At 39.6% G+C, this 26,102-nt stretch overlaps 4 protein-coding genes and 1 long non-coding RNA gene across 9 annotated transcripts; 1 reads left to right on the top strand and 4 right to left on the bottom strand.

The window, feature by feature from the left end:
* Positions 1 to 442: 442 nt before the first annotated feature.
* Positions 443 to 984, bottom strand: LOC129771179 (DNA-directed RNA polymerases I, II, and III subunit RPABC5). 2 transcript variants are annotated; one of them, XM_055774595.1, is made up of 3 exons: positions 931 to 984; positions 701 to 826; positions 443 to 641 (listed from the first exon to the last, which is right to left on the bottom strand). In XM_055774595.1, exons 2-3 carry the CDS (start codon positions 793 to 795, stop codon positions 533 to 535), a joined length of 204 nt encoding a protein of 67 aa, XP_055630570.1. In that variant the 5' UTR covers positions 796 to 826; positions 931 to 984; the 3' UTR covers positions 443 to 532. The 2 variants fall into 2 exon arrangements, with proteins under 2 accessions (XP_055630570.1, XP_055630569.1); XM_055774594.1 differs by having other exon boundaries at positions 701 to 868; positions 931 to 965.
* Positions 985 to 1,663: 679 nt separating this feature from the next.
* Positions 1,664 to 2,485, bottom strand: LOC129766207 (uncharacterized protein K02A2.6-like). The gene has a single exon (XM_055766718.1). The coding sequence runs from the start codon at positions 2,483 to 2,485 to the stop codon at positions 1,664 to 1,666; it is 822 nt and encodes a 273-aa protein (XP_055622693.1).
* Positions 2,486 to 2,642: 157 nt separating this feature from the next.
* On the bottom strand, positions 2,643 to 5,424 carry LOC129766206 (uncharacterized protein K02A2.6-like). The gene is made up of 2 exons (XM_055766717.1): positions 3,481 to 5,424; positions 2,643 to 3,425 (listed from the first exon to the last, which is right to left on the bottom strand). Exons 1-2 carry the CDS (start codon positions 5,422 to 5,424, stop codon positions 2,643 to 2,645), a joined length of 2,727 nt encoding a protein of 908 aa, XP_055622692.1.
* Positions 5,425 to 5,951: 527 nt separating this feature from the next.
* Positions 5,952 to 8,712, bottom strand: LOC129771184 (uncharacterized). Of its 3 annotated transcripts, XR_008742304.1 has the most exons (6): positions 8,606 to 8,712; positions 8,326 to 8,524; positions 7,719 to 8,254; positions 7,179 to 7,608; positions 6,844 to 7,115; positions 5,952 to 6,074 (listed from the first exon to the last, which is right to left on the bottom strand). It is a non-coding gene; the product is annotated as an uncharacterized LOC129771184 (long non-coding RNA). The 3 variants fall into 3 exon arrangements; XR_008742305.1 differs by lacking the exon at positions 8,606 to 8,712 and having other exon boundaries at positions 7,179 to 7,611; positions 8,417 to 8,531; XR_008742303.1 differs by lacking the exon at positions 8,606 to 8,712 and having other exon boundaries at positions 8,417 to 8,531.
* Positions 8,713 to 17,738: 9,026 nt separating this feature from the next.
* On the top strand, positions 17,739 to 21,643 carry LOC129771166 (uncharacterized). 2 transcript variants are annotated; one of them, XM_055774579.1, is made up of 4 exons: positions 17,769 to 17,862; positions 17,957 to 17,978; positions 18,093 to 19,467; positions 19,528 to 21,643. In XM_055774579.1, the coding sequence occupies exons 3-4, from the start codon at positions 18,115 to 18,117 to the stop codon at positions 19,876 to 19,878; spliced, it is 1,704 nt and encodes a 567-aa protein (XP_055630554.1). In that variant the 5' UTR covers positions 17,769 to 17,862; positions 17,957 to 17,978; positions 18,093 to 18,114; the 3' UTR covers positions 19,879 to 21,643. The 2 variants fall into 2 exon arrangements, with proteins under 2 accessions (XP_055630553.1, XP_055630554.1); XM_055774578.1 differs by having other exon boundaries at positions 17,739 to 17,862; positions 17,957 to 19,467; positions 19,528 to 21,642.
* Positions 21,644 to 26,102: the final 4,459 nt, after the last annotated feature.

Raw genomic sequence — 26,102 nt, 5'->3', positions numbered from 1 at the left:
TGAATTAGACGACTATTAAAACATAATAAAGACGAAGAAAACATATTTTTTGGAGTTTTTTTCATTCAATCATACCCTCTTCTTCAAAAAAATGCCAATAAAGCTTGAAAAATACGCAATGGCAACATTAAAGAGAAGTTCAATTTTCGGTCTGTGACACCGTACGTGTTATGATTTTGCACGTGAGTACAGGAGGGTTAAGACCGCTTCCCGCGCAATAAGCTTTACACATCGAGGACCAGGTTCGTGTCACCGCTACGACATTCGGGATTAAAACTTGAAAATATCACCGCCATTCGCAATGATAAATGTTATCGACTCGAGAGAAACTTTGCTATCTCACATCATTCGTCGGAATAAAGGGGATTATGTGTGTGCTTATTCCATCTAAAAAACAAGTGCCAAGCTTAATATCGTCAACGCAAATAGCAAATGCGAAACAAATCTTTCAACGTAATTTTATTGAGGATACTTAGCAAATATTAAATCACAACATTACTCTCCGATGATGAAACAGATGTATAAAGATGTTCTACTTTTCCAACGGCGCATAATTCAATAACTTCTCAATGAGATCGACATGCCCAAGCAACATACGGCGGCAACAGTATCGCTTCAAACCAAGGGCATCCAAAGCGTCTCTGGAAATGGGATTCTTTTTTGTAAAATGGGTAATGAATTATTGTTAAGTTTGTCTTACCCTTCCGTATACTCAGCTTGAAGTAATCCAAGGTAGGCTTCCCATTTGTTTCCAATCACCTTCCCACAAGTAAAACAGCGCACCGGAATAATCATTGTTATCGTCGAAAGTTATTTTAGTTGAGGTCTACAGATTATTCGGATGAGCGAAAAATTAATTAAACATTTACTGTGTGGAGAGAATTCCTAAATTTAATTCGTTTTATGTTGAAGAAAACGCGACTAACTTACAATGTGGGTAGAAATTCATAGGGTATAAACAACTTTGTGACAGAAGAATTCCCATTGCAAAAGAAATGCAGCCGGCTATACTGAGAGAAATATTTAGTAAATATGACGATTTTTTTTTGGTAAATATTACCAATTTGTTAGTCGTTTTCGACCCTACTAATCATTGGTACTGTTACAGACTCCAGCAAATGGAAAGACTTGTTTGATAGTATGTCTGTATTCTTCGGAGGTTGGAACAATATTTAATAGTGAAAATTATGCTGTCAACCAGCTTGATTATTCATGGGCTTCTAGGATGATCGTCTAATGTGGTTTCGGGTTGATTAGAGCACTGTGGTTCAATGACTTCAACAACGGCTTCAGGGACTGGTACCTCTTCTTGATCCAATGTTGGTTCGGTAGGAGGTGGTACTTCAGGTGGTTGTTGACCTGAGGGTGGCATCTCGGGCAGTACTTCAGGTGGTTGTTGAGCTTTTTCCAAATCAGGATCGGCAGTTTCATTGGGGCATGGGGTACACAAATCTTGCATACCAAATTCCTCAAGCAGCATAGTCCATGGCAAACTTGTCTCAGTAGCATCACTAGTGGATTCCAGATGACGCTGTCGTAGCTGATTCGTCTGAGAACGGATAAGACGACCGGATTCCAGGAGGACAGCATACATGACGGAACCTTTCTTCTCGATCACCTTGCCAAAAATTACTCTTACTTTACTTACTTACTTTTACTCTTATTACTTATACACCAAATCATAAGTGCAGAACTCTCTCTTGACGGTGCCATGGTGTCGATTGAACTGGTTATTTTGCTTACTGTTTACAGCTGGTGTCGGTGTCTTGCGGGGTTTGAGCAGATCCAGAGTAGTAGTGATGGGTCTACCAAGGAAAAGCTCTGCAGGAGACTTATGATCAGGAGCACTTCGATTGGGCGTGGATCGATAAATGGAATGGAATGTTTGAAGATGTCGGAAAGTTGCTGGATGATTTCCTCCCTCTCGTAACTTCTTGAGTCCTCTCTTGAGTGTGTCCACAAAGCGCTCAACCTGTCCATTAGACTGTGGATGGTAGAGCGCAATCGTTAAGTGGGTGATTCCAGCTTCTTCACAGAATTGCTTGAATCTGGCGCTAACAAATTGCGATCCATTATCCGAGACGAGAGTTTTGCCGTATCTTGCAAATATCTCGTCTAGTATCTCCAGTGTCTTTGTTGTACTTGTGCTTCGAGTGCGATAGATTTCTGGCCATTTTGAATATGCGTCGATTACCAGAAAGTAGTAGTATCCATTGATTGGGCCAGCATAATCAATATGGACTCGTTTCCACGGCTTCGATGGAATGGGCCACGACTCCAGGTCCGTCTTGCGTGGTGACTTAGCAGCTTCAGCACAGGATCTACAGCAGCGGACGTAGTCTTCGACGACAGCATCGATGTTGGGCCAGTACACGAAACTCCTCGCTAGGGATTTCATCCGCTCCATTCCTGGATGGCCTCGATGCAGTTGGTGGAGAATGCGTTTGCGAAAACAGTCTGGCACAACGACTCTATCGCCGAACATGATGCAACCTTGAACGATCTGCAGACTGTCTCGGCGAGTGAAGAATTGTTGAACAACTGGATCATCAATTTCCTTGGAATACTTGGGCCATCCTTCATTGTAATGGAACACCACCGATTGGAGAACAGGATCTCTTGACGTTTCAGCAGCGATAATTTCAGACGTCACGAAGACTAGAAGTAGAATCACTGAGAACGGCGTTGATATCGGCTTCCATTTGTACAGAAGCAATGACATATTCTTCATCGGCTGTTGCATGGCATTTCATCAGTCTTGAAAGGAGGTCCGCGTGTCCAAATTCTTCAGTGCGCACGAACTGGACGTCGAAATCGTACAGCATCAGCGTAAGCGCCCAGCGTTGAAGTCGGTTGGCCGTGTATACCGGAATTCCTTTTTTGCTTCCGAACACCTTGAGAAGTGGTTGGTGATCAGTCTGCAAGGTAAATTTCCGGCCGAACAACATCTTATGAAATCGTGTCACAGCAAAAATCAGCGCCAAAGCTTCTTTCTCGATCTGGCCGTAATTTTTCTCTGCAGGGGTCAGTGATCTTGAAATGTGCGAAATTGCCTTCACTGATCCATCCGGGAAGCGATGCATAATAACAGCGCCCAAGCCGTCTTTGGATGCATCACCTGCTACGATGATTTCCTTGTTCGGGTCGAAGTGCGTCAGCAACAAGTCGGAAGTGAGAAGCGTTTTGAACTTGTCGAATGACTTCTGGCAGCTTGCAGTCCATTCCCAATTGACGTTTTGTTTCAGCAAGTAGTCCATGGGTGCTCTCAGCTCCTTCATCTGCTTGACGAAACGCCCATAATAATTGATAGCTCCAAGATACGATCGAAGCTGTGATACGTTCATTGGAGCTGGCATCTGCGAAATTGCGGTAGTCTTCGCTGGATCAGGTCGTAAGCCGCCTTTGTCGATTATATGACCTAGAAACTTGATTTGCGATAGGCCAAATCGACATTTTTCGATCCTCAGATGAAAACCGTACGTCTTGACCCGTTCCAGAACTGCGATCGTGTTCTTCCTTTGTCCTACCGGCAATCATGATGTCATCCAGATACGGTTTCACTCCAGGAATACCAGCGACCATGCTATCGATAATCCTTTGGAACGCACCAGGAGCGGACTTGATTCCAGGCGGCAGACGGTTGTATTTGAACAGTCCACGATGAGTGTTGATCGTTAGATACTTCTGAGATTCCTCCTCAACCTCGACTTGCAGGTACGCATCAGATAGATCGAGTTGGGAGAAATACCGGCAGCCAGCCAGATCAGCAAAAACATCATCTGGATGCGGAAGCGGATGGGCATCGGATTCTAGTGCGTTGTTCAACCCTGTAGAATAGTCGCCGCAGATACGGACGGAAACGTTGTCTGACTTCCGGACCACTACTATCGAGGTTGCCCAGTCGGAAAACTTCACTGGTGAGATTATTCCCTTGTCTTGAAGACGTTGAAGTTCGGCATCCACCTTTGGAAGGGCAGCGTATGCAACTGGTCTCTTTGGACAGTACACTGGACGGACGTCGGGCTTCAGGTAGAGTTTAACCTTCGCTTTGGTGCACCGGCCTAGTGTACTCTGGAACACTTCAGGAAACTTCGTACGCAGCTTTTGCTCAGTGTCTTCCGGTCTTTGATGGATAGCATTAACCAGCGAGCTGAATGGAATTGACCACAGATGGAATAGGTCGATTGTTTCAATTCCGAGGACATCCAAATCGGAGCTTGATGACACGTAGACAATGCCTGCTTTCGTCACGCTTTGGATGGTTAATTCAGGAAGGAACTCACCAGTCATGTCGATCTTATTTCCGGAAGCGCTGATGGCTGGTTTTCCGATCGCCTTCCAGGTTTGCGTAGAAATGATCGTGATATCGGAAGCGCAATCCAACTGGAGAACAGAATCGTTGCCATTGATTCCGACGGTAACGTATTTCCTCTTCCCTTGGAGATCGATGCGTTTCACCGAAATTCCTTTGTACTTCACATATTCCTTGGACTTCGGTTTTTCGAATTTCTTTGCAGACTTCGGTTTTGATTCCACGGATGAGCAGTAACCTTCTTTATGCCCCTTCCGTTTGCACTTGCTACAGCTGTGGTCTTGATAGGGGCATTCCTTCACAAAGTGTAAATCACCGCAGAACCAGCACGGAGATTTCGGTCGCTTCTTCTTAGCAGCCTTGGTAGAAACGGCGTTGACGACGGATTTTTCCGGAACGGGCTTCTCTACCATCTTGGTGTCCTGCTTCAGATTGTTAAACCGATGGCACTCCTCGACGAGATTTTCCAGTGTGAGCTTCGTGCCGTCTGCTAGCGGAGCATGCTCTTCAGCTTCTAACTTACCGATCAATCGAGTTCGGATGTCTGCATCGCGGGGAGATTGTAGACCGCAAACAAAACGTAGTGCCTTGAATTGGTCGTCAGTTAGCTTGGTCAGCTGGAATGCTTCGCAGTGCTTGTTCACAGAGGCAGCGTAACTTGAAAAATCGTCTGCTTCGTTCTTGACATATTGTAGACAACGGTAGCGATCGTTAAACAGCGAGGTTTGGCGGCCAAAAAGCTTCTTAAGTTTCTTCACCGTGTCGTCCAGGCCGAAATCGCGGGGATGCTTTGGCAGGATACTGTTTACGTACCGCTCATGGAACTTGGTGCCCATCTTCCTCAAGAGTAGCCTCACCTTCGCCAGATCGTCCAGATTCTTGCCGTCAACCTTGAAGATATCCTCGTAGTGCGCGAACCATGCATCGAAAAACACTCCACCGTCAGGATCGTAGTAGAAGTCTTCAATTCCCGTGGCCAACGATTCGATGATTTTCTCACTTCCCGGTTGGTTGGCTTGACCGGTTTGGTTGAGAAGTTGAATCTGCTCTTGTTGGCTAGCTACCAGTTCAGTGAGCCGGAGAATTGCGTTCCTCAAATCCTGGTCGGACATCTTGCAAGGGCTTGATCTGGATCGTCTTGAAGTGGGTTGAAATGACCTCGTCGTCAAAAATTGTTACAGACTCCAGCAAATGGAAAGACTTGTTTGATAGTATGTCTGTATTCTTCGGAGGTTGGAACAATACTTAATAGTGAAAATTATGCTGTCAACCAGCTTGATTATTCATGGGCTTCTAGGATGATCGTCTAATGTGGTTTCTATGGAACAGGTACATCCTACGAAAAAAAAAAATGGTAGGCACAAATGCCAAACGCAACTACGGTTTATAAGTCCAATGTTGGTTCAATTTTGACCCAACAAAATCGATTCGTCCGTTCAGTGTTGGCTGATTTGTTGACCAAACAACGGTACAATACAAGTGAAATTGATGGTTCTTATTTGTAATTGGGATTAGGGATATTATCAATATGTTTTGAATAATATTTATTTCAAAAGCTGTGTTGAAATATTGTTATCTTTATTTAATTATTGAAAAGCTTTTCCAGTAGGCTTTTAACGAGTGAGTTTTGTATTACAGTACTCAATAGCTTGCTTTTTCGGGCATCCTCATCCTCTACATCCTCTAGGCAGAACTACATGGTTGAAACACAAAAATTGAGTTTCGTTATGAAAAAGGCCTTGAGTGCGGCAGGTGTTTTCACCTGAAAATGAAAAAAAAAGATGCACAGTCAAAACTTGAAAAGAAAATATAGAATTAACTTAACCGTTAACAAGAATCCAAATACGCCAAAAATTCATATGTCAAACAATAGAGAGTAAAAATACAAACAAACATACAAGCCTTCGCAACTTATCGCCTTCGTAGAAGTGTAGCATACGCATGAATCATCCGACTATCATTTATGACTTTGTTGGACTTTTACACCCATATAATTTTGGAACGAAACTTAAACACTATACAACGAAATCAGTTCATTTCCTAGACATGTGCTTACTAACATTATTCTGTTTCAATCGACATACTGATTAAGGCGGAACAATGACTGTGAGTCATGTTGATTATTTTTCAATCATCATAGTAAAGCTGACGCATAATTGCAGCGCAGCGCGCTACACATACTTTACGACCATAAGCGAGCGTAATAAACTGACCCACTTTACGACCATAAGCGAGCGTAATAAACTAACCCACTTTACGACCGTGCGCGTATTCTCGATGAAACATAACAAGCGCGCCAAACAAACCAAACTTCTATGTTTATGTTTATGTTCATTTCTCTTACTAACTTAGAATAAGGAAACGAAATGTAAGAATTGATAAAACTTGGTGAAGTGAATAAACAGGAGAACAGTCGAGTTCGGAACGTAAAACGGAGCATACTGATATGCCTGATGACAAGAACCCTTGGGCGGAACCGATGCCCTTTTTGTCCGCCACAGAAGTTTGATGTTAGTGGCAGTTGGACTCACAGTGCTTCCCATATATCCACCTCGTCGTTCTCGCTACGCGACCCGAATCGCAAATTACATCAATTCATCCTTATCTTCGAAGGTGATTCGAAGATGGAAATCGGAACCACGTCGTACATACTCGGGTGGGACATCGAAACAAAAATCCTCGATGATGTATGTCGTACGCTCTTTGCTCTTCTTGATGTGGCTCACGTTGATCACGGGTACCTCTATCGCGAATACGTTGCCAAATGCAACAATCGCGTTCAACACATGGAATAGCTTGATTTCTACAAAATAAAACGAGTTGTGGAACACTGCGGCAAACATTTTGAAAATAATTATATACTCACCAATTTTCACTGGTAATCCCGATGGAAGCTGCATGGTACCGAAATCTTTTAGTTTGGTCACTCACGGACTGGTCATTGTAGCCATGTATGTTGTATGTTTTTCACTCGGCCACATTATAGCTTTGAATCGAGGCACCTTTCTTTTCTGTTTTCTAACATCTCTCCCTTGGAGGTCAATGTCAGTAAAATACTCCTTCGTGGCGAAATCTGTCATGAGCAATTCATTCGACGAGATAGCAGTCTCCTGAAGTTGTCCGAGGAGAACATGCATTGACAATAGAGGTAGCTGACTTGGTTTGGCACTAGGTTGCAGGTGGATTTTTTCTTCTGTTGTATCGACGATTGATTTGAATCTTCTGTGCCGCAGTAGTTGCTCTTGCACGCCGAGCCGGAAGCCCCTCCTCATCGCTTGTGCAGCGGGACATCGGATCTGCTGAAGAAAAATATTCTTATTCATAATATATAAGATCTTTCACAAATCTAACTACACAAAAAAAGTCGAAATTTATCTAAAATAGTTCTCGTACACCACGTTCGTACCGTTATCTTCGCCGACGGTTCCAGCAAGGAAGCGGACGAAAATGACTCTCCGTTAACCCCCGGACGCGAATTTTCTGTTGTTGAGCGACCGGATATGATTCGGAAATCGTGCTTTGATGGTAGGGTTTGTGGGCTGCTGTTGGTAGTCGTCGCTGAGTGCCATCGCAAAGAGCTGCTGTAGAATGTTGCTAGCCGTGATAAGCGAGTGCGGACGCTTCCCGCTGTAGTTGTTATTATTGTTGTGGCGATGTGATAGGAACTATCGAACTTTCGAACATATTGTCCATCAGCTAATGAGAATTTTGGCTTCGGACAGTGTGTAACTGAAACAGCACAGACGATCTGCGCTGGTGCTATTGCTCCTCATCCGAGTTGATTTTGTCCGAATTGTAATTTTCTTTTTAGCTGATGATTGCTCGGTGCGTAACAGTTGCTTCACGCTGCTGGCGGTACGATTAGTCAAACTGATATCCATCGCTTCCTGGGGCGACGAGTCGATCGAGGGGGAGCAATTCATTGCTGCGGCTGGTTGTGATCTGTTGAAAACGGAAGAAGGGAAAAAGTCAACGTTAGTTGGAGCATCAATCAAATGTCATCATCGCAATACACGTGGATTTCTGTCGTTTTTAGTCTCCAAAGATTAGTTTGTCCAAAAAACATTTCGCTCTTATATATAACTTATTCTATGAGCAGCGTACACGAGGAAAGTTCCCGTTCCTCTTCCTACTGCATAGCTTTAGTTTGCATTATTTAGGGAGTGTCGGTAGCACCAGCACGTTTCATTCGCATTTTGTTCTCTCGTGTCTCTATGAAGAAAAGAAATACATATGTTAATAATATTAAATATGTATATATGTAATGAAACGTAACATCAACAAAATGCTTACCTCCGAATCGCTTCATCTCCAAAATAGAAATGGCGATTGCAAAGTGCGCACATCACAGATGTTAGGTATGACAAAAAAACAAAGTTACTAATGGTATGAAGTAAAATCTACGAATCTCTGGTAGGAACGTTCATTGCGTCTGACATCGCTTTTACGCAATTTTGGTAATATTTACAAAACATTTGTATATTTTACCAATGTTTTGGCTACTAAAGATTTGGTAGCTATTTCTCCAGTGTAAGGTTGCACGCAGAGATGCCAACTTTCCTGATTTTTAAGGATTTCCCAGACTTGTTAGTACGCTCCCTGATATCCTGACGAACATTTAATATATTCTGATTCGTCTGAAATGATCCTGATTTTTCCTGATTTTTATACTCTTTACATTATTCGTAATAAATATACTGGTTTCCATGTCAAAGTTTTCTATCATGATAGTTCTCCGATCCACACTTGTATATATCTTACATTAAGTTAAATTCTCTAGACGCAAAGCTGGACTTATTTTTTTATCTCTACCATCAATTATCTCGTGGCTTTCCAAAACAGTGCTAGAAAATTTCATGAAGCCAGATTGTCTGACGAATTTATGAAATTAAAACGAGCTTTATTGAGGATAATGTGAAGTTAGATGTATCCGCAGAGTTATTAATGTATGAATACGTTTCAGAGTGTAATACCAGGGACAGACATACAGCTATACTAGCGTTGTACGTGTACAACGTTGTACAGATACCATCGTAGCATGACAGACATACTTTGGTTGTACATTGCACCGCATGTCAAACTGACAATCAAAAATTCGACCAATTTTCACCACATGTTTCAATGAAAAAGTTTTTTATTTAGCGTCTGAACCATCAAACACAACAAACAAGTTTCCAACAATCAATGAAAAGAATATTTACCAAGTGTTTTGATTCAGTTTGTTCATGCTATCCACCACTAACCGTTTGTGGCGCTGCACCCAGTACAACTGTAGTCATGTACAACGGTGAAAGAGGTCGGTACAAATATAGCGATTGTACCGAGATGCTTGCATGGTTCTATCGCTGTACATGGTGACAGACATACATTTTTCGAAGTAAAGCGTAAGTACAGCCGTATGTCTGTCATAAGTATAAAATTACTCAAGGGAAATTTTTTAAATCCGCGGTCAATATAAAAAGGTTTTATAGGGTTTTATATGTAATTTATTCGTCTGATTCAAAATAGAATCAACTTTAACGATGGGACTATGGTAAATATATCTATAACCATACTAAATATTATAAAAATTAAGAAAAATTCAACAAGCTGATCCACTGCTTATATGTTTTCCTCATTCGTTGAGTAAGGATTCATTCCAAAGTATGGACGATGAATTCAGTGAAAATTTGAATATTGATTTCTCTGCAACTGACTGTAATGATGCTGTAGGTTTTTCGGAAAAAATATAAACAATCAAAAGGTTAGGCGAAACACTAGCATTTCCGCTGTTTCTGGTGGGATTTGGAATGGATTCTGTATTGAGCTACTACCAAGCAATCTGCTTCTCACATGTATTGCTCGCAGCAGTTTTCAATGAGGAAACAACCAATTCCTGGAAGAATAGAATATTGAGGCTATGTGAAATATGGCGAAAGATTGTGAAACAGAACTATGGATATAAAATTAAGTTATAATGCTTTGATAGAAAATTATGTTTCTGTTTTCCCAAAAATCGACATTAACTTTTCGGATAACCCAATATGAGCTATCCTGCTTTATCCTGATTGTTATTTTCATTCTTTCTGATTTTTAAAAATTATAGTTGGCAACTCTAGTTGCACGTATTGTGAAAATTGCTTTTTTGGACTTTTGCTCACGAAGTGTACAGATGTATTTATATACTGGAGCAAACTAGAAAAAATCATATGTTCTAGAGGCGAATAAACTGCGAAGTTTAAAGCCATTAAAAGCCGAAAAAGAAGAAGAAAAAAAATCATAGGTAGGAGGGCTGCTGTCTCGCGATTTCAATTTTCATGATAATATTTTTATCGATACAGATCATACAATTGTTTCCGTGATGGATTGATATCTTCATTTATCTTCAATTTGCACGGAAAAAACACAAATGTTGTTTATTTACTTCAAAATGCTATATTTGCAATATTTGATGTTATTTCTATCCCTTCATGAGCACAGTCACATAACTGGATATTTTGATCGGTGAATGCGAATATTTAATTGTCTTAAACTTAAGGGAATCGTGCCGCTGCTCACGGATCTCTTTTGACATTTCTATTGGATTCTTTTAAAGTATTGTTATTGAAGGCAAAATAATCAAATTTATTAAAGAATGAACTACACAGTGGCGTAGCGTAACCGGGTGACACCAGGGGCGGGTTAATACTTAGTTTTTGTTTTCGAATGAAAAATCAAACTTACCTAAACAAGGAACGTATTTATTACTAGCTGACACGGCGAACTTCATCCTGCCTAAAATTGATTTCGATTTGTATATATTAACATTAACATTGTTTGTAGAATTTTTCTTTTAGTACTAAATATCTAATCGTTGGATTTTAATAAAATCATGTAAATGGTCGCTTTGACTAGATTGTTCCTTTCGTCAGCGAAAAAATGACCAGCATATTGAGTCTGATCACAACGTTACTAGGGAAAGGTCCTTTGGTTTGCAAATATTCTGCGCTATATCTACTTCATGTAGTACAACACGTCAGATGTACAGATAACACAGAAATATTAAATCATAAAATTATGGTAGGAGCGGCCGAGTACTTGATCGAGTGTTTGAGTCCACAATATTCCAGTGGCTATGATCAGCCAAAAAATTGGTTTCACAGCATTATAATTGGTACTCCATCAAGATTGCGACAAGCTGTTGACAACCCACCAGTGTGGCATAGAAACATTTCTCAGCGATCAGTTGAAACTGCGAAACACGAGTAAACAGATTTAGCAGTTCTAAAAATGTCACAAACTGTAGATTCTTAGCAAAATCATGTTGTCCTCATGAACACAAAGACTTGTCTACAAACTCTATGGATACGGCTTTTTTATTTTGTTTTCTCGACAAAACCTGAACTCCTTCATTTGATCCTGACATGGTTGGAGCGGTCGATAATCTGCGAACGGGACTTCATGAAAACTAAACCCTGGCCTTTCAGTTGTTTAAAAGATATCGTTATTAAAATCTGCACCTTTTCTCACCCAATACGAAAAAAAACTAGGAGTGGGTTATATCTGTTATATAACCGCAAGGTTAACTTAGGACTACAGTTGGCTTAGTAATCATTTGTCCGAAGTTGAATATGAATCAATTCCCACTAAATGGATGAATGAATATTTCGTTTTCCCTTGAATATGGCTAGCGATCTGTTCAAATATATACGAAATAATATTCTTTTTCTTGTGATGTCTTTTAGACGTTCGGCACTCAAATCATCAAGACAATCTCATTCAATCCTCCGTACATCCGAAATATATTTTACGTGATATAAAAATCATCACGGGAACAACTAGTTAACTGTGTGCGAAATCATATTCCACTCCTTCGGTGCATTCACAAGCAAATGAATCTGCATACTGTGTGGTACCGGTTGAACAGATGCTAGTTAGTGTAAAAGTGTGCTGAACATAAACTGGCAATTTTCATGATAATATTTTTATCGATACAGATCATACAATTGTTTCCGTGATGGATTGATATCTTCATTTATCTTCAATTTGCACGGAAAAAACACAAATGTTGTTTATTTACTTCAAAATGCTATATTTGCAATATTTGATGTTATTTCTATCCCTTCATGAGCACAGTCACATAACTGGATATTTTGATCGGTGAATGCGAATATTTAATTGTCTTAAACTTAAGGGAATCGTGCCGCTGCTCACGGATCTCTTTTGACATTTCTATTGGATTCTTTTAAAGTATTGTTATTGAAGGCAAAATAATCAAATTTATTAAAGAATGAACTACACAGTGGCGTAGCGTAACCGGGTGACACCAGGGGCGGGTTAATACTTAGTTTTTGTTTTCGAATGAAAAATCAAACTTACCTAAACAAGGAACGTATTTATTACTAGCTGACACGGCGAACTTCATCCTGCCTAAAATTGATTTCGATTTGTATATATTAACATTAACATTGTTTGTAGAATTTTTCTTTTAGTACTAAATATCTAATCGTTGGATTTTAATAAAATCATGTAAATGGTCGCTTTGCCTAGATTGTTCCTTTCGTCAGCGAAAAAATGACCAGCATATTGAGTCTGATCACAACGTTACTAGGGAAAGGTCCTTTGGTTTGCAAATATTCTGCGCTATATCTACTTCATGTAGTACAACACGTCAGATGTACAGATAACACAGAAATATTAAATCATAAAATTATGGTAGGAGCGGCCGAGTACTTGATCGAGTGTTTGAGTCCACAATATTCCAGTGGCTATGATCAGCCAAAAAATTGGTTTCACAGCATTATAATTGGTACTCCATCAAGAATGCGACAAGCTTTTGACAACCCACCAGTGTGGCACAGAAACATTTCTCAGCGATCAGTTGAAACTGCGAAACACGAGTAAACAGATTTAGCAGTTCTAAAAATGTCACACAATGTAGATTCTTAGCAAAATCATGTTGTCCTCATGAACACAAAGACTTGTCTACAAACTCTATGGATACGGCTTTTTTATTTTGTTTTCTCGACAAAACCTGAACTCCTTCATTTGATCCTGACATGGTTGGAGCGGTCGATAATCTGCGAACGGGACTTCATGAAAACTAAACCCTGGCCTTTCAGTTGTTTAAAAGATATCGTTATTAAAATCTGCACCTTTTCTCACCCAATACGAAAAAAAACTAGGAGTGGGTTATATCTGTTATATAACCGCAAGGTTAACTTAGGACTACAGTTGGCTTAGTAATCATTTGTCCGAAGTTGAATATGAATCAATTCCCACTAAATGGATGAATGAATATTTCGTTTTCCCTTGAATATGGCTAGCGATCTGTTCAAATATATACGAAATAATATTCTTTTTCTTGTGATGTCTTTTAGACGTTCGGCACTCAAATCATCAAGACAATCTCATTCAATCCTCCGTACATCCGAAATATATTTTACGTGATATAAAAATCATCACGGGAACAACTAGTTAACTGTGTGCGAAATCATATTCCACTCCTTCGGTGCATTCACAAGCAAATGAATCTGCATACTGTGTGGTACCGGTTGAACAGATGCTAGTTAGTGTAAAAGTGTGCTGAACATAAACTGGCATTTTCCATGCACGGCCTCATTGATTCTGCCTCTTTCCGTATCTAACAGTCAAGCAGATCAGAAGCGAGCAATAGTACCTTTCTATTGCAGCCCTGAGAATTGCACACATATCCGTTCATCACGGCAGTAAAAGAGAAACGGACAGAGGTTGGCCAGCCGACGCATCCTGCATTATGAATCAAACGCAGATCAATCGGGACTGAATTGAAATTTCAAGAAGCTATCGCTATTTATAATTATTTAAATAGTTGGGTTTCGAAGCAGTTTTGAGCCAATGAAACAAGTTTTTATGGCAAATAAGTAAAACATAGATCTTTTATCTTATTTTATGTTATTTTCATAAAATTTCGTTCATCCGGTGGAGAGATATTAACGCTCAAAACCTTGTACTTCGAACGTAACTCTCTCGTTTTCGAGTTTTTGAATTTACACCCCAGTACAGAAATTTAAGATGTAGTATGACGAAATAATGAACATAATAAGAACAAGAAAGATTCTATACTATGGGCTTTTCCATAGTGACTTGCATTGTTAGATAGTACATATAACATAACATAAGTAATAACCGGTTACCTTCATTCAAAATCATGTTTTTTTTTTCAATATAATTCAATCACTGCTGTATCAACGATTGAAAAAACGCTTGAAATCAAACGCTTCAAATGATATTGAAACCAGCAAAGAATTTGAATATATCGAATCAACATTTCATGAATTCTAGATACCTTCGTCTCTCAGCTGCGTGTAGCAAGAATCGACGCAGCAAAAATTTCTACAGGAAGATAATCTTTCTTGAGCGAAATTCTGATTCGGTCAAAAAGTTATACAAACAAACCCTGAGTCACGAAAATGTTGGCTCTTTTTATAGGAGAAACATTTGCCAGCATGGGAAAAACAACTGCAAGAATTTTTTTTTTCAAGCAAAATGCACTAAATTTGATTGACTCCGCATGACCTAGATAAGAGGTATAAACCAAATGAAGACTAGATGGAGATACGTAATGAAAAAAATGGGTGGGTTATATCTATGATATTACCGCAAGGTTGACGTGGGACTACCTTAGCTTAGTAATCATTTGTTTGTATTGATTAAATTTTTGATTGAATAAAACAATTTCCGAATTCAATTGAATTCAATATATTCGCGTTGTGAGAAAAAATTTGAATAGATGCAATGTCTCTAGTGTCTACACGATCTTACCAGGTACCTAAGTTTAGAAGACCGTGTTAGGGAAACGCATTCTAGTCTGTACAAAGGTAAGCGAGTACAAAAGTACTCGCAGTTTGCATGTATTTTCAATGCCGATTTCCCCAGACACCTTGGTTCAGAAGTCTTTATAGGTAATCAGATTTCAGTCGGAACAAAAATACTCCCGACCTGCATGAATTTGCAATCCCAATTTTCCTAGACACCTTGGTTTTGAAGCCTGTGTTGAGGAAACATATTTTAGTCGGAACAAAAATGCCCTCGACTTGCATGTATTTGCAATGCCAATTTCCCCTCGCTTCATGGATTTGAAGTCTGTGTTAGGGAAACGCATTTCAGTCGGATCAAAAATGCCCCCGAATGCATGAATTCGCAATGCAAATTTTCCCAAGCTCCTTGGATTTGAAGTCTGTGTTAGGGAAACACATTTCGGTGGGAACAAAAGCTCCCCCTACTTTCATGTATTTGCAATTCCGATTTCCCCAAGGCTGCTTGGTTTTGAAGTCTGTGTTGGGGAAACCGTAGAGCGGGCCAATCAAAACGAGGCAGTAAGGGCGTTTAAATAACGCTTAACATTTTACAGTTATTCAATTATTTACCTAATGGAAAATAACACTTTACTAATTGCGATAGATGCGTAGAAATATTCCCTATCAATTGATGCAAACATCTTTCCGACTCAGTAGAAAATGTTCGAGTTATAAGCATTCGAAATCTTGCATTTTTTCCTGCATGTTCAGTGTTTATGTTTTCATTTTACCCCCCATATATTCCGGTTAGACGTAGTCCCACGTCAAAAAAGAGAAATAAGTGTCTCAGGAACAATAGTAAAGATGCTGGATGGTAGGAATAGGAAATGAAAAGAAAAAAAATAACATATGTTCCGCAGTTAAAAACACTTATTTCACTTATTTCATTGAACCATTCTGAGCTATAATGTTTGCTCGGGGCACACCCCATCGGAATATGATCCTGGTCTTAAATTTTCAGATCGAACAAGGTGTTCCAGCTAACGGTACCAGTCTAGTGAACCATTCTTCCCAGGGGTGAAAAATGTTGTATGAAAAAGCTATACACTAGCAATGTTCGAATTGTAATGTTGATTCGTTAACACAAGGTCCCGCCGCTTCTACCAATTTCAAAAGGTATTTCATCAAGTCGTTTATAATACTCGCATGCGGGGTATTGGGTTGTAATTGGGTATAAGCGATACTGTTCGTGTAAGAGGTAACGAAGGTCTAAATTCATTTGGTAATAGCATCCATGTCAAAGTGTCACACTTCACGTGGGCCATACTCTTCGCATGAGAGGTACTGGATTTTGAAGAAGACGCACCTTATGTGAACATATGTGAACATATGAGCCATTCAGTTCAAGCATAACGTTGATTGTTCTCCGTCCGTTTGTGTGTCGTAGTGCATGGTGTTATTAAGCTCTGACTGTTGTCTATCTGTTTGTGAGGTTTGACTTAATCAGATGGAATCACACTGATTATCTACATACGTATTTTTTTCCTTTTTTAACGATATTTTGAACCAGAGGCTGGTACATCTTCGGATACTCCAGTGGTGTTCAAAAAATGCAAGGGGAGCTTACCCAGCAAACATTAAATCGCATAACCAGCGTATATATAACATCATATGCCCAAAAATTTGGTTGGCATATAATGCGCCTAACTGGCATATGCATGCAAAAGTGGAGGCCATATACATACATGGCAAATGCTTACCGAATTTGTTTGGATAAATATGCAACTTTGACCGGCTATTATAGTGATTATGTTGAAATTGAATACGACTTTTGCTATACTCATATACGATTTATTACAGACATGAAAAAAAAAACAAATGGCGCAACATATTTTCGTGAAATGTTTATTATAGCCTCACGAATCGCCATTTTTATATATGAGTATTTATGTTCGTAGAAATAATAATTGTTTGATTGATTTGTGTTGGGAGTGGAATATGAATGTTTAAAATGGCAAAGATTGATGTTTGGTGAAAACTGCTCCGATTTGGGTTCGAACTCCGGTCGTCTGGATTATCATCCACCGGCTATCTCGCGCGGCTATCTGAAATTTTATTCAACAGCGGTTAAAACTTTCGAGTGCATCAGCATTTCATTGACATTTCTATATGATGTAATATGTTCTTTATTAGGATCTAATATGATTTACTGTTTCATAATTTTCTTCAGCATGCAACACGATTCACTACAGTACTGGATCGATTTAAATTATACGCTTATACGACACACAAACTGCATCAGCGTAATATACGCATATAATGCGTATTAAATATATTTTACGACAATGTACATCATAAAATTGATGTTTATTATATCGAGTTGCGACTTAATTTGATAATGGTATATAAAATCGAGTTTTTACATTTGTTGCGATTCCAAATATACACGATACATACTTTGATTGATATTATATGCGATTATGATTTATTCGGATTTCTTGTAAGACTTGGCACGTGCAAAATTATACGATTTAATGTTTGCTGGGTAGACAGGACTGATGTCACTGATACGTGGTACATTTCTTCAAATTCGTATCGCATACCTACCGACGAAATTGTTCCACCTTTTATAAATATACATTTTGCTTTCAACAACAGAGAACAAAACATAATTTTGGCAACACTTCCCACGATTCGCCTTCAGCCAGATTCTAAACAAGAGGTAAACAGTGAGCATTTGCAGGAGACACACAACTTCTCATGTATCGTTTTCGAAAGAGGTAGAAGAGGTGCAACAGGAACAAATAAGACAGAGTTGAGTAATCGAGTTTGACTTGATTAAATTCAATTATTTTAATCGCGAAATTTAATTACGACTATGTTTGTTTATTTTCTTTTGCTATTTCAGGTTTACTCGAGATGTTATAAATGTGAGCCCAGATTCTAATTACCCAAAAAAGGAATAACATCTAAAAATTGCGTATCAGCGAACTTAATATCGATAATATCTCGGAGATAATGTTTTAACATTTCGTCATTTTTAGCAACATTCGTTATTTACTCCTTATGCGAGTGCAAATGTACGCAATGCAAATGTTCAAGTTCCAAGCACTATTGGCGATGCTGCTACTCATTAGCTTGGAGGTGCCCAAAGTGGAAGCCTATGGGGATCTTCCTATCAGCAATATGCCCTTATACAGTGATGGCATTTATTTTGAGAATTTAAAACCCGTAAAAATACAGCTCAGCACCTGGACGCTGCAGACGGAGTATGAGTTGAGTGAGTTTATCGGCGAAATCGCACTGGTCAATGCTAGTGTTGATAAATTGATTCAGGCTTGCAAGCAAATGCAAGCAAGTTTCCCGGACAGCTGCAAAAGCATTGGTAATATTTTGGAACTAACGCGCGAACTGAACGATTTTAAGATCCTACTGGATAGTTTGTGCGAAGATAAAACGCGTCGAAGGAGAGGTATTCTAAAATCCTGGTTCGGACTTATGGACGACGATGATCGCGAGGAAATCGATGGAAATTTTAACAAGATTGATAAACAGATCGAAAGTCAGTCTTCTACAATCGAACATTTTTTCAATAGTACCAATAAGGCTATCGCTGTGCTCAGCGGAAATGTCTTCCAGGTTGATCCGAAAAAGCCGGGCACCATCGATTATAGTAAAGAGGGGCAGCTGTTGATGATGGATATTTTATTGAACAAAATAATCCGAAAGAAGGACCTTTTCATGAAACTTCTACAGTCGTCCAGTTCCGTGTCGTTGAGTGATGATATCGTTAGCCCTAACCGCTTACTGAAAGAACTCGAAAAGTTGAAGAAAATTCTCCCGGAGGAATTTACATTCCCTGTTGCAATGACATTGCGAGATGTCATAAAAATGTATCCCTTATCGAAGGTGGTAGCATATGTGGATAATTGCAAAATGAAAGTTAGCATTCTTCTGCCACTTTGCAACGACTTAGAATACACGACTCTAAAGGGAACAAGTGTACCCACGATGCAGGATGGTGTTCTTAAAATGTTTCCTCTCGAGAATGATGTTTTAGTATACAACGACAAACACCATCTCGGCATGGTGTTCAATTACGAGGAATACAAAAGATGCAATCACTTGACGAATTTTGCTCTATGCAACAATCACCATTTGATGAAAAATTTATCATCCGCCGTGGACTGCATCGTTGCGTCGTTTTTCAACAGAACTAGCAATTCGGATTGTCGCGTCAGTCGCTTAGAGCTTAGACATCAGCTGTGGATCCAGTTGGCCGATCCCAATGGATGGGTTTATGCTGTACCGAACCGGACAATTATAGAAGTGACCTTTGGACTTGGAAATAAAAAGAGTGTCGAGCTGGGAGGTGTTGGAATGCTCAAGCTAGTGAGGATGTGTCATGTTAGATCACAGGTTTGTTGTGATCCATTATTTTGATCCATATAAATTTTTGCACAATTGTGGTCTTTACAGGATATAATTCTCCAGTATGTTCCAGTTTTGGGAGGAACATTTAAGCCGAACAATCTCGGCTTTCAACTACCTGCGGTGGTGACACGTGATCAGCCATTGATCATTTCCGCCAGTGACAATAATAAAGTTATCCTTGTCGGCAAGAATACGGAAAGTGCGCTCACTGAAAATACTCACGTTTCTGGAGTACACTACGCACAGCCCACAATATCTCCGTGGGCTATTGTTGGAATTGTTTGCGGTGCGTTTATCGTGAGCGTCATTGCAATGAAGATGTATACATTTATCGATAAACGCTGCCAGGGATCGATGATGCGTCTTCGGCGGCGACCATCTGCTCCGATTTTTTGATTAGCTCGAAGTTCCTAAGCCGCCAAAGAAATTTAAACCTAGAGTGCCTGGAGTGGAGTTTTTAGATTTTCTGTTTGCATTTCGTTTTTCTTTTCACGATTTTCGTAAAGCTAGGCTGTGTGAAGGAATTAGTTTATTTTTGTAAAAACTAGCATTAATTTTATTGAATTGATTTCTCTCTGCACACCAAAAGGATTGTTAGTGAGTTTAGGTTATGTTTTCATATAATTTTATAATTATACAATGAGCTGAAAATGTGATGCACGATTGAAATATTTACAGTCTAATGCCCAAATGGCATTAGAAATATATAAATAATACCCATTTATAGTGGAGGTTGAACTATACTCTAAACCATAAACGCTATGGAAGCATTCAACAAACATACTGGACCAGATGGTCGTCTTTATTATATGAACCGAATATTTCCTGAAGATCTGAGTACAAGCTCGTGGCCATAGCCCTGCTAGAATTTAGGATCGATTTCATCATTTAGAGGCTGTCACATAGGGCTTTAATGCCATTAATCAGCTAAAGAACCACAAAGTAGCTGGTAAGGATGGCCTCGTAGCGAAGCTCTTCGAGGGAGGTCCGGAAAAACTTTTAGAGTGTGTGCACCGTGTATATGGTTGGTAAACGACTCGACTAACCGTACCATCGGTGCTCCGCGTACCTGCAGGCATAAATAGACCCAATTCATGGTCCTTAGCTTCTTGTCCAACAACTCCTATCCATACCACCCCGCGGTACCGGCTGGGATACGAGTAACTATAGTGAAGATCGTGTAACCAACCCCGGTGGGATCTTGGTCGTATGCTGACAGGGAAGGGGTCCTATCCGAGCGTCTGTTCACCATGGAGGTGCGGCTCAAAACCAAATGTCCACGATTGTCCACGGTGTGGGGGGTAGGGGTATGGCCAATGTCCACGTGGCCAATGATACGTGATACGTGAAATAAATATTTGAGAAAAAAAACAATCACATATATATTTAAAAATTAACGACATCTGTTTTTCATTTTCAAGAACTTTCAAACTTTCCTTCATGCTTGTTCTGCATATTTAACAATAAAAAGGCTGAGCTGTCTGATGTTCTTTTCAAATACTTGTTAGTGTGCACACAATGGTCATGATTTTGTTTTTGAAAATGAATGTATTTCTTTCTGAGATGTCCACTAAAACATTTTAATCTTTTTGGACTGAAAAAAGCGTTTCGCAACCTTCGAGGTGTACTTAGGATCATTGGGATCATAGCCTTTAATATAAATTTTCCTGAGTGACGGCTTTAAGTTCTCCTCCAAGACATTGACGTAGGACTCTGCAGTCTTTTTCTATCGATCTTGACGAGATTGTCCACCCCATTCCAAGTAAACAGCACCACACAAGCTGGGTAGCTCAGACTTCTGGCTGTAATTTTTTTGTGTCCTTTAACCTCAAACTTACTCTATTCGGTCAAAATAATCTTCTTCCAAAAGTCATGGCTGGAGCTCCTAGTCGTGGACCATCAGAGGATTTTTCATTTTAAAATAAAACATGCAAAATGCATACTCTAGTTGCAAATCATGACTATGTAGAAAAATGTCAAAATAATGCTAATCTTTAAATAGACACACAGTTGCATGTTGACCCTTTACGGTCGTATTCAATTCGGATATGGGTGCCATACTGGTTGGAATTATTTTCCCTTGAAAGAGCGGTGATGCATAATTTGTATGACAATGAAAGATAAACAAGATTTTTTCAATTCGTTGTGAACTTTAGATGTGTATCTACTGAATAATGTGTTTTAAAATGCTGTTTTTATATAAAAAAATATACTCTAAAACTCTCTTTCGAAACAGTCCCTCAAAATGAGATCCTGGTTTTTGATCACAGTTCTGCACGGTAAAACAGGTTTTTTTCCGACTGAGAGTAGACATACGAACGCGAAGATTTAATTTTTCACTTACATTACTTTTTTCAAAAATTTCTTTCGCGAGCAATTGAAATTCGAGCAATTTGAAAAAAAATGTCACTTCTTTATAAAATTAACAACAAATTTCGCACGAATTACAACAACTTTATAATACGTAGACCATCCTTAGTTTCCACTCTGTCCAAACAACGTATTCGGCCAAGTTACGGCATGTGGAAATTTGAATCTCGCTCCACGCAGAGGTAGCTGCTCGTTTAAGCTCAATAAACTCACATACTACCTATTCTTCGGCAGTTCTTCGTGCGATCAATCTACATAAGTTATCGATTGGGTTTGGAACTGGTAAAAAAGCAGGTCCGATGCAAAAACGGCAACAAATGATTCAGGAATACTTCTTTAATTCCTATTGACATTCTTTGTTTTAAAGAGGCTTTAAACTTTTCAGTTCATACGTCTCTAAACCCTTGAACTCCTAACTTTTTATTCGTGTGAGTGGAAAAGTCATTTGAAACAGTCCTTTCTGATAAACAAAATCTAACATGAAATAAATTTGAAATGGAACAAGGGTGCAATCGCGGTGTTTTAGGTGTTTACGTTTACTTTGTTAAAATATTCAGGAATGTCCACGTGGACAACAGGGGAAGGGGTCTGGTCAATGTCCACGTTTGTCCACGAAGGGGGAGGGGGGAGTCTAAAATCGTGCTTTTTGTGTCCACGTGGTATGTGGACAGCCCCTATGTAGCATAAAAATTAGACCTGCTTTGTTTATAAACAAAAATAGTCGCTCTCATTTTTTATCCCCTCTCGCATCTTCCATGCCTTATCTACATACTGTCGAAAACGAACCACCTGTCAATTCCAGCTCCTTGGTGGAAACGAAATAAACGGCACGCCATTGAACTACGTTTTACGAGTTAGTGAAGTGTCGAAGATAATGATGAGTTTTCAGGCAGAATGAGCATTTTTCAAATAAAAAATCATTAATAAAAATTAACTTCTTCGTATCAAACTGGTATTCAATGTGAGTGGAAAACTTTGTTTTCTTCATGTGATATAATAATCTCATACAAAAATTTAATCTGAAGATAATTTGATATTTTTTTTTTCCAAAATATATATTTTTATAAAGGCTCATATGGCGTTAGCCTCACGGAGCCGGGAGTTCAATACAATTTTTCTTATTATCTATGTTAATAATATGTAACCGATTACTCGCGGTTGGCTCGAGGTTAGTGTTACAAGTGTTTTCGTAATTGGGATGTTGCTGTCTCCAATGCTCTGTACGTGTGCCCGACACGGGATACTTCCTATTGGGATGCAGCTGACCATTAATCAGCAACGCCCCCCTAGTCTGTACCTCATATCTAGCGTGGTGCGTCTTTCTCGACTCGAGGAATCCAGGATAGAATGGTCACTAGCCGGTGCAATCATCAGTTCGTGTAGAGTTGTCATGAGCGGTACAACCTTTGGCTCTTGTTGAATGATCAGTGGACTGCACAACCTTTGGCCTGTGTGTCTGTAAAGAGTGTGTATATGTATTACCGCGACTAAGTAAAAGTTTATCGATCGGATAGGAGGGATATGAAACGGGGACACAACGAAGGAAACATCATTGAACGTTGACATCGGCGTTTCTGAGGAACAGGTATAGATGAAGCAGAAGATCAGGGTCACGGCTACCTAAGATATCCCGGACGGGGATATCCGATTGTCTGCCTTGTGCTCTTAGTGCTCTAGAGAGCTGAGAGCGAGCAGCATGGAACCGGATACACGACCAGACAACATGCTCGATGTCGTGGTAGCCATCGCCACAATCACAAAGATTGTTTGGTGCGAGCCCAATGCGATAGAGATGCGCGTTTAGGTTGTAGTGATTGGACATAAGCCGAGATATCACGCGAATGAAATCACGACCTACATTCAATCCCTTGAACCATGCCCTCGTCGAGACCTTAGGGATAATCGTGTGTAACCAACGACCGAACTCATCTCCACTCCACATGCGCTGCCAACTTACGAGCGTATACTGACGAGGAATGTGGAAAAATTCATTATAAGCAATTTGCCTTTCAAAAAGAGTGCCTTCTAAAGCGCCCACCTTAGCTAGCGAGTCCGCTTTCTCATTCCCGAAATCGAGCAATGAGAGGGAACCCATGCTAAGGTAATCTTGAATAATTTTTCGACCAAAACACTCAATAGTTGTCTTATTCTTGTTAGGAAATAAGATGAGCGTTTATCAACCTTCATTGAGCGGATTGCCTCCAATGAGCTGAGACTGTCTGAAAAAATAAAATAGTGGTCGATGGGCAATGTTTCAATGATCCTCAGTGCGTAGTATATCGCACCCAGTTCAGCAACATACACGGAACAAGGATCTTTGAGTTTGAAAGAGGCACTGGAATTTTCATTGAAGATGCCAAAGCCAGTGGACCCGTTTATGAATGAACCGTCAGTAAAGAACATTTTATCAGATCTAACTATGCCTCCATATTCTGCCGAAAATATCGGCGGAATAGAATCTGAGCGTAGATGATCTGGGATTCCATGGATTTTTTTGTCGCATGGACAGATCAAAAATGACAGAGGAATTGCAAAAGTATGGGAAGCAAACTTGGTTGGAGATGCCTGGTGAAGGGTGGTCGTGGGTAAGGTACTCATGGTATAAAGACATAAAACTTGACTGAGGAATCAGTTGGAGTAGATTTTCGAAGTTATCAATCACCAATGGATTCATGATCTTGCAACGGATGAGAAATCTATAGGATAATTCTGTGAACCGAAGAGTAAGCGGGGGTACTCCTGCCAAAACTTCGAGACTATCAGGCCCAATGTGTAGTGAGTACAACCTTATTCCGGAATACACGCCACTGTAAACATTTGGGGCCTGATTCTCGAATACACTACGAATATACTTCACGGTGGAAACGGAATGAAACGCATTCGCGATGACAACGGTACGGTGTCGACATCTGGATGCGAGATTAGTTTCCCACTAAATTTATCATTATAATATCAAATTATCTTCAGATGAAATTTTTGTGTGAGATTATTATATCACATGAAGAAAACAAAGTTTTCCACTCACATTGAATACCAGTTTGATACGAAGAAGTTAATTTTCATTAATGATTTTTCATTTGAAAAGTGCTCATTCTGCCTGAAAACTCATCATTATCTTCGACACTTCACTAACTCGTAAAACGTAGTTCAATGGCGTGCCGTTTATTTCGTTTCCACCGTGAAGTGTATTCGAGAATCAGGCCCTTGGTAGAATTCATTATCAATACACCGAGTTCATCCACCGATGTTATTCTGATTTACACTTCACGCTCTCTTTTGTGTAAACAGTCATACACTCTACCGAAAAGTTGGTATATATGACGAGCTTTTTGGTAAATATTACCAATATTTAATAAATGTTTGCAATACGAATTCTTCGTACATATTACACGATATGATGTCAAATCGGCCAGTATAACCCAGTATAAGCAGTCGGTTCAACGTTCGTTTAACATATACAACATGTTATGTTAATCCTACCTTTATGCATATATTGTCATGAATTTATTGAGCTTTTGTATGCATCTTTATTCATTTATTGAACTATCTAAACTATTTAAAATATTTATTGAACTATCTAAACTATCGACATCTGGTCCTGCATCGATTGGGTCTGATCCATGGCTACAAATTAGGAAAAAATACACAGTTATTACTATGAATAGCTACGACAGACTACTCAATTCTCACCATTACCCTCTCCCAGGACCAGCTTGTAATTACTTCTCAGCCAAACACATTCGGGAGATATCATGAAACTGACAAAACCCAGATGGCATTAAGTGAAGCTAGTTTTATGCCCCGTTGCACCATTGACTTGACGCGCAGGATACGGAACCAGCGTCGTGACGAATCCGGAAAACATCTAATTGATTGAACCACCGATCACAATCGTCTGCAAAACGTTTATGAAGTTGTCCTTGGCCGAATCCAACAGGTAGAACAAGGACTCGACAGGGCTCGTTTTTGTGTATCGAAGTACCCAGATTCCTTACTATTGAAGTAATGTCTTCGCATTCCCCCGCAGCAGACGAGCACTAATCATTGCTATCCAATATGTATAAATATTAAGTAAAGAACATAAATTGAATTGATTTTCACGAATATTACTTACCTATCCCGAATCTGAGTTAATACGACCTTCTTCTGTGATGAAATCAATATCGGAAAGTAGTGCCTTGCAACTCAATTAACAACTCGGTAATTAGGCTAATAAATTTATTTTCTTCGCGGTTGCCAGTAATGACAAT

Source organism: Toxorhynchites rutilus, chromosome 2 (assembly GCF_029784135.1).
Source record: "Toxorhynchites rutilus septentrionalis strain SRP chromosome 2, ASM2978413v1, whole genome shotgun sequence".
NCBI lineage: Eukaryota > Metazoa > Arthropoda > Insecta > Diptera > Culicidae > Toxorhynchites > Toxorhynchites rutilus.
This window is presented reverse-complemented; position numbering and strand designations above follow the sequence as displayed.